The 14,042-nt window shown below is 37.3% G+C and overlaps 1 protein-coding gene across 1 annotated transcript in view; it reads right to left on the bottom strand.

Moving 5' to 3' along the window:
- The window catches only part of CTTNBP2 (cortactin binding protein 2), a 90,292-nt gene that overhangs the window by 41,580 nt on the left and 34,670 nt on the right, over nt 1-14,042 (bottom strand). The window contains exons 3-4 of the mRNA XM_014964029.1: nt 13,632-13,856; nt 4,839-6,492 (exon numbers count right to left, since the gene is read on the bottom strand). Of these exons, the coding sequence (XP_014819515.1) occupies nt 4,839-6,492; nt 13,632-13,856 (1,879 nt within the window). The remainder of the gene's footprint in view (nt 1-4,838; nt 6,493-13,631; nt 13,857-14,042) is intronic.

A 14,042-nucleotide genomic window follows, 5' to 3' on the forward strand; every position in this document is an offset into this window, starting at 1 on the left:
TTGATATTGACTATAAGACTACATAAACACAGGTATGAAGTTACCTTATAAACCCAACTTTAAATTGCAAAGTTAACTCCATCCGTCTTCACATAATTTCAGTTCTGAAGCTACCTTCTGACTATTAATACTCTTACTAATATTTGTTTCCCCAAAATTTTTAATCAGAGGATTTTGAGGGTTTTCTGAAGTTTGTAAAATAAATAAGCAACACACAAAGTAAACTGCATCCTTTAAATGGTAAAAAAAATAAATGTATTTCCACTTCCAATATTTGAGAACAATTAACTCTTACAAAATCCACAAAGGTCCGAAGAATAATTTTTGTTCTTCCTTTCCTTTATAAAAATGTTTTTATTTTTCCAACCTTCTGTTATTCTTTGAAACTGATGGTGCTGCGGCTGTTGCTATATACGTCAATGTTTTTAAATCTACTTTCAGTAGTTTTTTGTGTAGTTTTTACTGTCTCGACGCAGTAGTTAACTGATAGTGGACATTGCCTGGGTGGCACTCCAGATGTTAACATTCTTTATCCAAGTTATGCTGAAATTATTTGGAGGAATTTGGAGAGCTGATACTAATCTGTAAGCATGAAGTTCACTCTGTCAAGCAGTTTTCTAATATGAATAGTATTTCTAGGTTCCCTTTCTTATTGAAAATAGTGCCAGTGGTTTTTTTGTGTGTGTTTTTTTTCAAGTGTCATTAACAGAAATGCCAAAATAAAAGGATGATATTTTTTTTGTGCCATATGTGGTATCTTAACTTTCATTTCAATTCCTTGAAAAGAAAAATATGTTGTTGGAGTTCAGTGATGAAATTTATTATACTTGGTTATCATTAGATGAAAACCTTCTACTGAAAAAGAGGTAATAACATAAACATAACTTTAGCTTCTATTATCAATGTATGGCAGTATTTTAAAGCTGAATTAATAAAAAAAAAATACACCAACATTAGAAAATATCAATAAATAAGGTACACCATTACAGGTGCAAAAAGTGAGGAAATGTGAAGCATCTGTGAAAGCTTGTAGGGCATGCAGTGATGAAGGGCAGAGGGATAGACAAAAACAGCTTCTGGCATCAGCTTCAGAATGTGAGATGGTTAATTTCAGAGCCCAGATCAGTCCCTCACCCCCCCACTTTTATCTTCCAAGCCAATTGTATAGAGAGAATAAATCAATCATTAGAGAAATGAGCAAAATAAAAACCATACTTCCTTGAAGAGTGACATAAAAAGCGCAAAACCAAGAAGAAAGTGAAAGCAGAAATCCCAGGGGTATGGAAATCCAACTGCCTATGTTTGTTTCCAGTTTGAAGTCTTCCAGCCATTGAAATGTAGAAGTCCAAACAGAGCAGAAGCATTTTGGCACCAGTTCAAAGGCTGCTGAAGTTAATGAAAACACTGTCGCAGATTTTGAATCAGGCCATAAATGTTCATTGTAATTTCTCTAGGCGCAGCCTGTTCAACGTTAATGACAAAAGCTGGTGTCTTTTCCTACCAGGGATGAAAAGAGCAACAGGCAGTACAATGCCCTGTCTCTGAAAGAAGTGTATCATCACATTAATTAAGCAGAATGCTGAAATGACCTGGGCTCTGATTTTAAGTTTGGTCTTAATAGTCGCTCTTTCTAGAACGAAGAGTCTCCCTTACAGAAAATCAGGCTGCTGATATGTTCTTAAAGCAATCTGAGCTGACTAGGAAACTGTTTCAAAATTAATAAAGAGAATACTTAAGTAATCATGCTATTATAAATTCTTCTGACTCCACATTAAGAAGAAACAAACATGAATTTATTGACATGAAAATATAAAAATGGAAGATCTTTTCCATGTCGCTTTTAATGTTAAATTTGTTTTGCGTTGTTGTTTAAAAATATTAACAAATTCTGATTGAAGCTCACTACTTACTATACAATAAAATATGAATAAGATTTCACCATGCTCTGCTTTAACTGAAAATGAAATTGAAATTCTAAACATTTTCTGAAAAAAAGTAAATAAAACAAATTAAAAACAACCAGAATGTTAATAAAGCTAACTGAATATGTGCTTAGAGGGCATGAAAATGCAGATATGGGAAAAATGTTTCAACACTGTTTGTAGTTCTTTAGATGTTGTTGACCTCAAGAAAAGTCATATTTAAAAAAGAAACTGAAAAAAAGAAAGTGAATAAGTGATATGAATTCAGGCATTAATGACCATATTATCTTAAAGAAAACAGGGTCATTACATTTGGTTTATCTTTTATTTTCTTTTCTCAGCATAAAATTTTGAAGGAAAGATCTTTCCATACTTGCATAACATCTGCTGCTCAAAGTTTTTTTTTAGTTCTGCAATTTGCCAGAACACTTGGCCAAAACAGATTATGTTCCCTTAAAAAACATAAATAAAATGGGATTGGAGAATAGGTGCAATTAAATATAAGCACAGGAGCTCCGAATATTTACCTGAATATTTCAGATAAAGTTAGTAAAGTTCTTTAAGCTTGTTTATATTCAGTACAGGAGGGGTATTAAAATAACACCTCTGTATTAATAAAATAAAACAGCAGACCACTAACTAGACCTTAAGCAAAATCTTTCTTTGCAGAATTCAGATTATAGGGTACGTTTCCCATTTACAGTTGCAAAAATTCACAAAAAGCAGTGTCACTTACAAAATGCTAACAGTGACAAACGTTCAGAGCAAAGATTATAAGGGGATTAAATGAATCCAAATGTTTTCATCCCTTCAAAAAAAAGTGAATGGAGTGTAAATGAAGAAAGGCCATCTGAACACATTAATTTATGTGCAATTTCAAAAAAATAACAGTTTTTCTCATAAATCCTATCTTTGAGAATTGCCTTTGAGTCACAAATTTCACAGGAAACACAAATTGACTATTTGGTGGAGGACTCCTATTTAAAGGGTGATTTTCCTCCTAAGAAAAAAGTTTATATTTCTAAGTACAAACTAAAGCAGTAACAATACATGGAGTTATGAAATGGTGGTAATTTCATTTTTGAGATAGAAGACATTTTTTAAAGAAGAATCAAAAACTCTCTTAAATTAATATCAAATATCATCTAAGTAATAGAAAACTAATTGAAATATACAGCTTAATTCATGCTGATAGGATTTGTGAAAGACAGTCCCTATCCTAAAAGAACTATTCACTTTGAAGCTGATTTTACCAATAATTTTTTGCATGTTAATAAAATCTTAGGGTTTTTTTAAATTACATTTTCATTCCATTATGGAGTCTAATAGTAGCTGAAGGCAAATGAGGTTTGGAGAATATCTGGAATACTGAGAGACTAATGACTTATCTGACATGGCAATCAGACACAGCTAGGAATAAGAATTTAAGACAAAAATTGAGGACACCCATTTGAAAAGCAGGAAACTAAGAGGCAGCCATCAAATCCCACAGTTGCTAGCTCTGAGTAGACAAATGGAAGAAATTTCTCAGCTCATATTTTCATGGCACGGTTCAGATAGAAAAGAGGATTCTGATAGTAAAAAACATGACTAGGTTACTCCAGAAACGTGCAGAAAGTCTTCCATGAAGTGAAATGGGAATAAAAATTCCTTAATAACGTGAACCCTGGAATCTCCTATTTATACAGATACCTAAGTTTGCCACATGTTGCTTCTGGAACAGCTTCCCAAGACTGAGTAAATTCAACCGCCTTATCAGAGAGTGGTGCCACTACCAAGAGAAAGTGGTTGGTTGTGTGATGGCAGTAGACCAGCAGCTATAGATGATGATACAAGGATTAAAGTTATGAGGGACTGAAGTACCATAACTGAACCGAGAATAATTGTTGAAAGCTTGAGCACCTTCAGTGCTGATGAAGGTCTAAGTGTTCCATAACTGTGTCTGTCTTCCTCACTGCAGTGCAAGTCAGGCTACAGAGGGCCTTCTACCTAATGTTTTAGTGTTGATCCCAGCAGGGAAATATGTTGACAAAAAGATTTACAGGAGATCTACAATTAAAAGGCAGATCAGGGCCGCCTTTGTTCATTTAACTGCCATCAAGAAGATACCCTGGAGTTGGCAGCACATTAGGCACATCAGTAAGTCCTCACCACGATGGAAAATTAACAGCAGATACATGCACTGACTCCAGATTTAGACTATCAACGTAACGTTTAGATTTTAACTCTCCAAAAGCAAACCTTTGCTGATATCTGTGGAAATAAACTTGTGAGATGCCGCACACAAGTATTAATAAAACCTACAACTAAAACCAGAAGAACTACAGAAAAATGGAAACTTATTCCATAGGTATGATGTGATATATTTGAAACTGCACTCTTATCCAGGAAATTACATACCTTAATGTGCAACCATCTAATGTCATACAAAAATACTGTAACCCCAGCTGTGCCCTATTTTCTAAAAGACTCACAAAGCACTGCAATACACATTCTATGGCAGATCACCATCAGAGGTAATTTTCAAAACATTATTTCAGACTGAGAAAGCTTTTTGGAGTCCAAAATAATAGCATTCACAAAAGAACCCCACCAACCCCAATGAAAAAAAAAAAAAGGAGCTTCTTTAGTATACCATAATCTGCAGCCCATTTAATTTAAACTTTAGTCCTCTTTACCTTTCAAATATGTCTTAAATTTGGAGACCTCTTTGAGGGAGCAAACTAATTTATAATGCTACTAAATCAGCAAAAGAATTCCCATACCCCTGGAATGTAGGAAAAATATAAATGAAAATTCCAGCTTTTGGAAAGTAAAAAAGAGAAAGGTATAAAAAGGTAAATAAAGCAAACAAGTGTAGGAAAGCCAAAACATTATTTTAGAGGGAGACAGTTTGTAGCATATCAATCCCTTTACCTGATGCTGTTACCAGGAGGCTGTCTGAATCACATGGTCTACAGGATGGAGCACTAACAGGGTTTATGGAGGAGCTACAGGCAATGGTGGTGGGAATGACAAAGGAATTTTCTGAACATGCAGGTTGGTTCAGTCCAGGGAAGTGGGAAGGCCAGGCACCCACCTGAGATGAGGCTATGGCTGGTATGGCACAGCCTGCAGGTGCCACAGATAAATCTATAGCAGGTTTTGGTGGCAGCTGAGGTGAGGACTTAGAAATAATTTCCTCATTTATTACCCTGATTCCTTGTGGTGAACTTGAAAGAGGTGAGGTCACTGTTTTGCTGTCAGTTTTTGCACTGGCATTTGGGGATCGACTACTATCCATTAGAACTTTAAGCTGTGGGTGTGGTGGAGAAGGAGTTTGCGAAAGCCCTGGTTTTTTAGGAGGAATAGGTGGAGGATTTCCTCTGTCAATTCTTGATACACTGGGAGTCTTTAAATTCGTCCTACCGACCGGGGGGTAAGTGCCAACTTCCATCGAATGTGAGGACACCGGCCGCGCCGGCGCGCCGCTCTGAGGGCTTGTAAATCTTGAAAGGACTTGGGTAACGGTATTCCGAGCTACCTGCTTAGCAACTAGGTTGTCACGGCTAGTAGGGGATACATCCCTGGAGGGAGGGCTTTGGGTTGTGTTTCCATTTTGGTCTTGGTCATTCGCATTTGCTTGAAATCTAAACCGAGCCGCTTGGATTCGTGGATTTAGGCCGGGGTGGCCAGTGGTGTTGGCAGAGGGTGAATGGGAACTGTGCATAGACGAGGTGAGCGAGGAGTTGGGAGCTGCGGCCGTCGGCGCCACAGGGGAAGTACTATTTGAAAAAGGGGAAGTGCTACTTGGTAAATCAGGTGATGAGCCTGTACTTGGTCCGTTTTCCTCAATTCTGTTTTGATTCTGCGTAAGAACGGGAGTTGCAGGAGGGACAAGCTCACTGGATGAAGACTGCCTATCAATGACAGGCTTCACAAACGCTGCATTGGCGCACACATTCATTTTTGCATTGCCAGCCACCAGGGGGTTCACTGGGGAAGGCTTTACAGATACAGTCAAAGGCAACTTCTTGACATTTTCTGTGCTACTGTCCATCACTACCGGATCTGTTTGGCAGGCAACAGTTCTTGAACTTGGCTCTTCTGTTTCAACAGAAACAGAAACAAGACTCTTGTCTTTGTTTTTATCTTTATTTTTAAGAGAAAGATTAGCTTTACTTTCATTCTCCTTTTTTAATTGCTCTATCATTTTGATCATTTTATCTTTCTCTTCTCTGAGGTCACTGGTGTGCGCTTCCTCTCGATGAAGTTTGGCACGCAACTGCTCCCTCTCTGTGTCAAACTCAGAGAGCTGCTTTTCCATTTGAGCCTCCATTTGTGTACTCCTTTGTTTCTCAGCTGCAAGAGTCTCCTCCAATTCAGTAGCCTTTCTCTTCTCCTCTTCATATTTTGACATCACTTCTTCCAGTTTCTGGGCTTCCTCTACAATTCGGCCAGACAACTGCTTACACTCTTTCACTAACATCAACACTACATGCTTATTCTTTCCACGTTCTTCTTCGAGACGAGCAGATAGCTTTTTGTGCTCCAGCTCAAGATTCTGTAACTGAGATTTTTCCATTTCCAACTGTAAGAAAGCATAGAGAAAAATTCTCATTAACAAGATGGGAGACTTTCAACATAACCTAGTATTACCCTGACATTGATATTACAACCTTTGAGAGTAAGCCTAAAATGAAGCTGTCTGCCCCAGGAAAGTGATTTTTGATACCTAACACAAGTGCTTATAATCTTATATGAGGAAAAGAAAGCGACAGGCATCTCTAAAGAGCAATTCAGAAACTAAGTAAGCCCATCTACTTTCCTCCATTGACAACACAGAGACTCCCCAAAGTGATTAAATGCTTGTGATTTCTGAGTGAGGAGATACCTGTTCTCCAGAAATTAAACATAAGACGTCACAGAAAGTCCTCTCCTCAGTAAAGGAAACAGACACAAGCAAGAGATGAGGTTTGCAAAATAACTTAGAGCCCAGAAATGAATCACAGAATTGCCTAGGTTGAAAGGGACCTTTAGATTATCCAGTCCAACCATTAAACTAACACTGCCAAACCAACCACTAAACCACGTTCCTAAGCACTACATCTACCCGTCTTTTCAATTCCTCCAGGGATGGAGATTCAACCACTTCCCTGGGCAGCCTGTTCCAATGCTTGACAACCCTTTTGGTGAAGAAATATTTCCTAAGATCCATCCTAAACCTCCCCTGATGCAACTTGAGGCCATTTCCTCTCATCCTAGCCCTTGTTACTCGGGAGAAAAGACCTACCCCCACCTCGCTACAGCCTCCTTTCAGGTAGTTGTAGAGAGCAATAAGGTCTACCCCCAGCCTCCTTTTCCCCAGGCTAAACAACTCCAGTTCCCTCAGCTGCTCCATGCAAGACTTGTGCTCCAGACCCCTCACCAGCTTCATTGCCCTTCTCTGGAACTGCTCCAGCACCTCAATGTCTTTCTTGCAGTGAGGGGCCCAAAACTGAACATAGTACTGGAGGTGGGGCCTCACCAGTGCCGAGTACAGGGGGGAATCACTTCCCTAGTCCCACTGGCCACACTGTTTCTGACACAAGCCAGGATGCTATTGGTCTTCTTGGCCACCTGGGCACACTGCTGGCTCACATTCAGCCGGCTGTTGCCCAACAATCCCAGGTCCTTTTCTGCTGGGCAGCTCTCCAGCCACTCTTCCCCCAGCCTGTAGCGCTGCATGGGGTTGTTGTGACCCAAGTGCAGGACCCAGCACTTGGCCTTGTTGAACCTCATCCTATTGGCCTCGGCCCATGGATCCAGCCTGTCCAATGTTTAGGTTTTAGTTCTTCCTCAGACTAAAGGAGATAAGGGTTGAAATGATACACAGTCCATCACGCCCATAATGTGTGTCTTATATCTTGTTTTAACATTTATAAATAAGACATTAGTTTCTGAGACCAATTTTTTGGCACTGGCACAAGCATCTTCCTGTACTTATTAATAACAGAAGGTCTGACTGCCATCGGTGATGCATAAACTATGTTACAAGCTAGAATAAAAAAACTCCCTACTACATGCAGGTATTGGATAAGAATAATTTTTCCCCTCAGTCATATAGTCATCATCTCTAATTTATCTTGCCTGCTGGTAATGCTTTTAAACCCTGTTCTGGAAAACATTGGAAAAGCTTTTTATTTTCCCAAGCAAACTTACACAAGTCAAATAACAACAAATGAAACATTGATTTCTTTCTTCCTGCTCCTCCCTTCACATACTGAGGCAGTAGCTTCCTATGTGGTTTATCTGAATGACTGATAAAAACCCAACCAAACAAAACCCCAAGAAACTGCTAAGCATTCCTTCTCCTGTACTCTTTTAGTTGGTGTAGCCTTCTCAGTTCTGCTTCACATTTACGCACAGGTTAATACAGAAATAACAATTCAGAACTGTACCACTAAAGTGCATTTTCTAAGTGGGCATTTTTTGCAGAAAAATACTTTCGGGTACCCATGAAAAGTAATAATCACAAACATGAACGGTTAATTTTGACTGCAACAGGAAACTGTTTCATTCTTCTACAATAAGAGAACATTTCACAATGCTCAGAAAAAACAATCTAAGAAAAGTTGTGGCAACAAGCAGTACATTTAAGGTCTTACTTGGAATAAATGTTTCACTTCAATAGATGAAGGAAGAATCAGAGATTCAGATTATAGTGTCATGGTAAAATGATACTAATTTCTAAGTTTAAAACAATACAGCGTCTGAATATATTTTCTGTAAACTGTAATGTGGGAAACAAGATGGTCTAAGGGACTGGTAATAGCTACAGAATATCTTCTCTCTCAGTCGATGCTTAAAATATTGTCTTGGTTGCTAGATGAAAACAAACAAACAGACACACAGGGAAAAAACCATACCCCAGGCACTACAATATAATAGCTTTTCAGAAGCCTGTTGCTACAGCACACTATTGCCTGTCCTCTCCAATAGGAGATGAAATTTTTTAGCTCTGGAAGCTTTTTCCACATCATTGTACATGTGCCCACAATTCATTTTTAACTATCCTGCATTTAAACGAAAGCTAATATAAATACAGTTTTTAAATAACAGCTTTGTTACTCTCCAGTTATACCACAGAGTAGAGTTGAAACTCAAGCCATCAAGAGATGAGTACAAGAGGGAGAGAGCCTGCAGTTGTAACAGAAGTAAATCCCACTTGGTACAGCTCGTTGTCCCCAGGATAATTTTTCCCCACATAGTAAGCAGAATTCAAACACAAGAAAATGCTTAAAAAGGGAAGTGAAATGACATAGAGCAAGCAAATAATAAATCCTGCATGAATTTACACTTATAGATGAATGTGTGTTTCAGTCTCCCAACATTTCTGTACATTTCTCTTCTCTTCAGAAGAATGGGAAAAAGCATAAAGAGATGATGACAATATTGATGTGATGCATATTATTTTAATAGTAAAATTTCCTCCTGAAATCATACAGTTATTATAAGAACCATTGAACCAAAAGGAAGAAATCATTATGGGAAATTATACCTACATTATAAACGTCAGCTTGGCTTCAAATATCTCAAAACCTGTTTAGCAGTGGAGGGGCTCCACTGGGATTTTAGAGCTTCATCCCAGCTTAACCAATACACTCTGTACAACACATTTCACTAAACCAAGTCTGCCCTTTCTTAGGACCTGTGCTAAACATATTAAAAATATGGTATGGCATTATCAGTCATGGCTAAACAAACATCAGCAACAACACCTCTTCAGTCATGTTAATGACACCATACAGCTGCAAATTAAATTAACAAGCTATTATGATGACACTGTATTTAGGAATGGTCCCACTCATAGTTCTTCATATGCAGAAAAAACATTATTTTTTCTTAAGCATTTCACTGCTTTTTTCAAAGCACCCAACATTTGGATGTTTCACAAACATTTCAAAGCAAGTGGAGCATCCAACAGTAACAGCGAAGGATCCAGCAGTTTCTTCTTTGTTAAAACAGGTACAAAATTAATAAGAAATATATATAATTTTTACAGCTTGGGAATGGAATAAGATTATAGTGAAAACGTTTTTTTAAAGGTTTTCTATACTTTATAATTCCTTCATTTTGCTTTCAAACAACGGATGGGTTCTATAAATTAACTTGTGAAATTATATTACTTTCAAATATTTACAAGCAGATTTTAACATATAACTGGGATGAACTCAGCTTACCAAACTATTTTAGTATCTTATTTGTAAGCATTGCATATAAATAAAGAATCCCTAATAATATATGTCTTCTATTTAATTTCAAATTGACAAGAGCAGCATTAGTTTCTCATTTTACCTTGTGTCCTATGTCTCTCTCCCTCATGTCCCTGTTTTGTCTGCATCATCTTGAACAGGAAAGAGTTTTCAATATTTACACTGCATTTTTTCATTTAGATGACAGATTTGGAACTAGCTGTAATTATTTATGAGTTTATGAACTAACTATGACCTGACTTTGTGAATTATATGCATACACTAAATCATATCAGCAATGTAAACCTCTGGAAACGTGTCCAAGAAGGATTTGAAAAGGGATAAAAAAGGATACTGAGAAAAATGATGGTGTCCCACAAAGAAGTAATCAGCAAAGGCCCTTCAAAGGTGACAGACAGTGTGCGTGCCTTGTGAGAAAAGGTTGAGGGAGCCTGGCTTGCTTAGTTCAGTGAAAAAAAGGCCGAGGGATGATCTAATAGCAACATACCACTCCTTCTGAAAGGATGACAAACTCAAATTCTTCTTGGTAGTGGCAGGTGGGGCTCCATAACAAAAAGTTAATATGAAAAATTGTCCTGAAAGAGGCTCAGTCTTGGAAAAAAGTTCTTCACAAGGATAGCAGTGCAGAAATGCTGCAGTATTGCCATTCCTGGGGGTTTTCAGGACTCGGCTAGACAGACTCACAGATGACCAGATGTTCTGCTGGTGATAATCTGCTTTAAGCACCAAGTTAGACTACATCACACCAATGGGCCTCTTCCACCCAACACGTCTGTCTGCCTTTGAGCATGCATGCCAAAACTAACCTCTCTGCAAACACTTGAAAAATCAAGAACTGTCATTTTGATTATCTGGTTTTGAGTTCCCAGGAAACCTCAAAATTAATTTCAACAGCAGCTCTAGGAAAAGCATTCAAAGAGATGGAAGAGGATGGAGACTTAACACAAAGCAGATGACATCTGGGGATTAGGTGTTTGGTATGTGGTAAACCTATGACTGGCAGTCACTTGTGCACCTCTCTCATTTTCTACATTCTGGCACATTGTTATGACTTGCTTTTTAAGATCAAATAAAACTTTTATTCAAAGAATACTTTTAAGGCCACTATATTCACAGATAATATGTCCCCAGGAATGAGTTCAGTTTGAGCCTGTTTATAAAGTCCAGTAATATCGAGAGAAAATAAACACAGCTGCACACAGACTTCATTGCTTAGTGTATGTAAGAGTGAGACAGTGAGGCAATTCCACACAGGAAGACAGAGGCATCACACATTTAGAGAAGGAGAAACCACCCTTGGAGGGAGGAGGTGCAGCTGGCTCTGTATTTACATCACATTTGTCTAGGCTTAATTTTTTTTTTTATTTGTTTACACTGGGTCACCCTAATTTGTCAAACATTTCTAGAAATCCCTAAAAATACATTCATTACCCTCTTCCACAGAGGGACTTCAGAGATGGATAATAGACAGAAAAATGTGGAACTAAGGGAAAGTAAAATACTGAAAAAATGGTTTGTGAATGAATGGAGATCGTTGAGAGATATGTCATCTGTTCCACAAACCCAAGAAGCTTAAGAGGTTGCCCTGTACAAACATCATTTCCAATTGCCTTTAAAAAAGGAAGATGTAAGTTCTGTAGAGAGTCATGCACACAGCTGCTCAGCACCATGCAGTTTGTTTTCAGATCCTGTATTATCTAAATTTCCTGTGTGTGACAAGGAATAAAAATGGTAGAAGACACACTTTCAAAGTAACACACGTCATTTTTTCAATGTAGCGCTTTAAAGCTTAGCTTGAAAGTTACAGGCTTCAGAACTGAGTGTACTAGAGGTTTAGGTACTTCTCATGGTGAGAATCAAACTGCAAAATAAATTAACATCAAACTACTTCAAGTTAAGATTTTAAGAAAAAACCTCATGTATTCTTCTAGGAAACAAAAGACAAGAGCATCCTTTCCTGTACATGCAGATACAGACTTTTGTAATAAACCTGGGCCAAAAAAAAGGAAAAAATATATGGAATTTACATATCAATACCCTGACTTTGAGACATATTCTTAATATGGGGGTAAACCCACGTTACATGCACGTATCTGTTCTTATACTAAAAGCCAGAGATAGATGAAGAATTTAGGTACAAGAAGAGACTTTTGGCCATGCATCGAAACAAGAAACTAGTCCAATTTTCCAGGCAGATGTTACATGGTATCTCCCAATATCATTCTTTAGTCAGAATAAGCAAGCTTACTTGCTCTTTTCTATGCTGAGACAATCCTTTCCCCAAAATCTCAACTTATTTACAAAACATATGAAAAGGAAAATTAACATCTATGAGTCCTCAAAAAGCAGTGCCAGGTAAGTACAAGTACCGGTTCACTACATAGGATACTTTTAAGACTTACATATCATATATACAGTTTCAAATGAGTATTACTCATTTTTTTAAAACACAGCATCTGTTTTTCTGAAGCCTTAACAGCGCAGGAATGCTTAAACTAAACCAAACAACAGAGCTAAGATAACAAGAAAAGGTTTGCTGCTTTAATCTAAGCACATATTTCCAGCATACTTGTAGTACTTCTGTGTGCATATTATTTCCCAAAGAGCAATTACTACCAACATCAGTTTTATTTCCATTGTCTTAGCATTTTCTGGTGGTATTTTTTTAAACATCAATCTAAACCTGCCACCAAAAAGCTATTTCACAGCTGCTGAAGACATTCTATCCACCTTATACCCTTATACCTCATGAGGATTATTCAACGCCTAGCAAGCATTTCTTTTCTAATTATTCAAAAATACCTTGTCTAGGTTAGTCTATTGTATTACTGTACCCCTCTTTCCTCTCAGAACTCCCTTCCCAACATATTCATATTTAGTTGTACTTTAGGAATGTATGTCTCACATATTAGTGAAATATATGCAACCAACCAATCAACCAACCATTCACTTTCAAACTGACACTGTTTTATCTTCAATATGAGACCCTTTTTGCAACATACTTGTTCCAAAATAATTTTTCTCTTTACAACAAATGTTCTAAATATGCAAAAAAAAAGTATTTTTAGAGTTATAATTTATTTTTACTGATTTATGAAACAGAGCCATCTAATATAAAATGCAAATAAATTATTTATTTTATGCTATTTAGGTTAGAACAAAAATAACAGTAGCTTCTCTAGGCCTCAATGGTGTTGGTTTAAAAATATCTTGTGATGATGCTTTCTCAGCTCACATTGTGCTAACCACTTATATACTGCATCGACTTGTACTAGTTATTCCATAAGTAAGTAGAGGTAAAATCACAGAATAATTAAGTCACACAAAATATCACCCTTCACTATATATGACAATTAAGTACTAACATTTTAACACTCACACTGATAACCAAGTTATACAAAGATGCAAATTAAAAAAAATGGCATGAAAGAACAAACCAGGAGAGGGAAAAGGAAAAAAGTTGGTAGCAGGATACCTTCTTTTGTCTGTTTTCAGCAGCAGCCAACTGAGCTGACATTCTTTCTTGCATTTTCCTGCAATGAGCCATAACAGCTTCCAAAATGGACAGAGGGTTCATGCATATTGGCTTCTTTTCTTTATCACCAGCACCTGCTTCAAAGTCTCTCTGAAGAGCCAGAAATGGGTCACTCAGATTAAATCTTCCATATCGCTCCTGGATAAAAACCTCTTTGCGCCGGGCCTAATAAAGAAAGCAAACAGACAAAGAATAAAACTAAATGCATTCTTTTGAGTACATCCACAAATAGAAGAGACCTAAACCCCAGGGAAAGTTATGTAACTTATTTACAGTTTTTAAATATGTTCTTTAGGTATTTTTTTACTATTGCTAAAAGAAATAGTCAGATATGATGCACACAGATTTCAT

Source organism: Calidris pugnax, unplaced genomic scaffold, assembly GCF_001431845.1.
Source record: "Calidris pugnax isolate Ruff unplaced genomic scaffold, ASM143184v1 scaffold44, whole genome shotgun sequence".
NCBI lineage: Eukaryota > Metazoa > Chordata > Aves > Charadriiformes > Scolopacidae > Calidris > Calidris pugnax.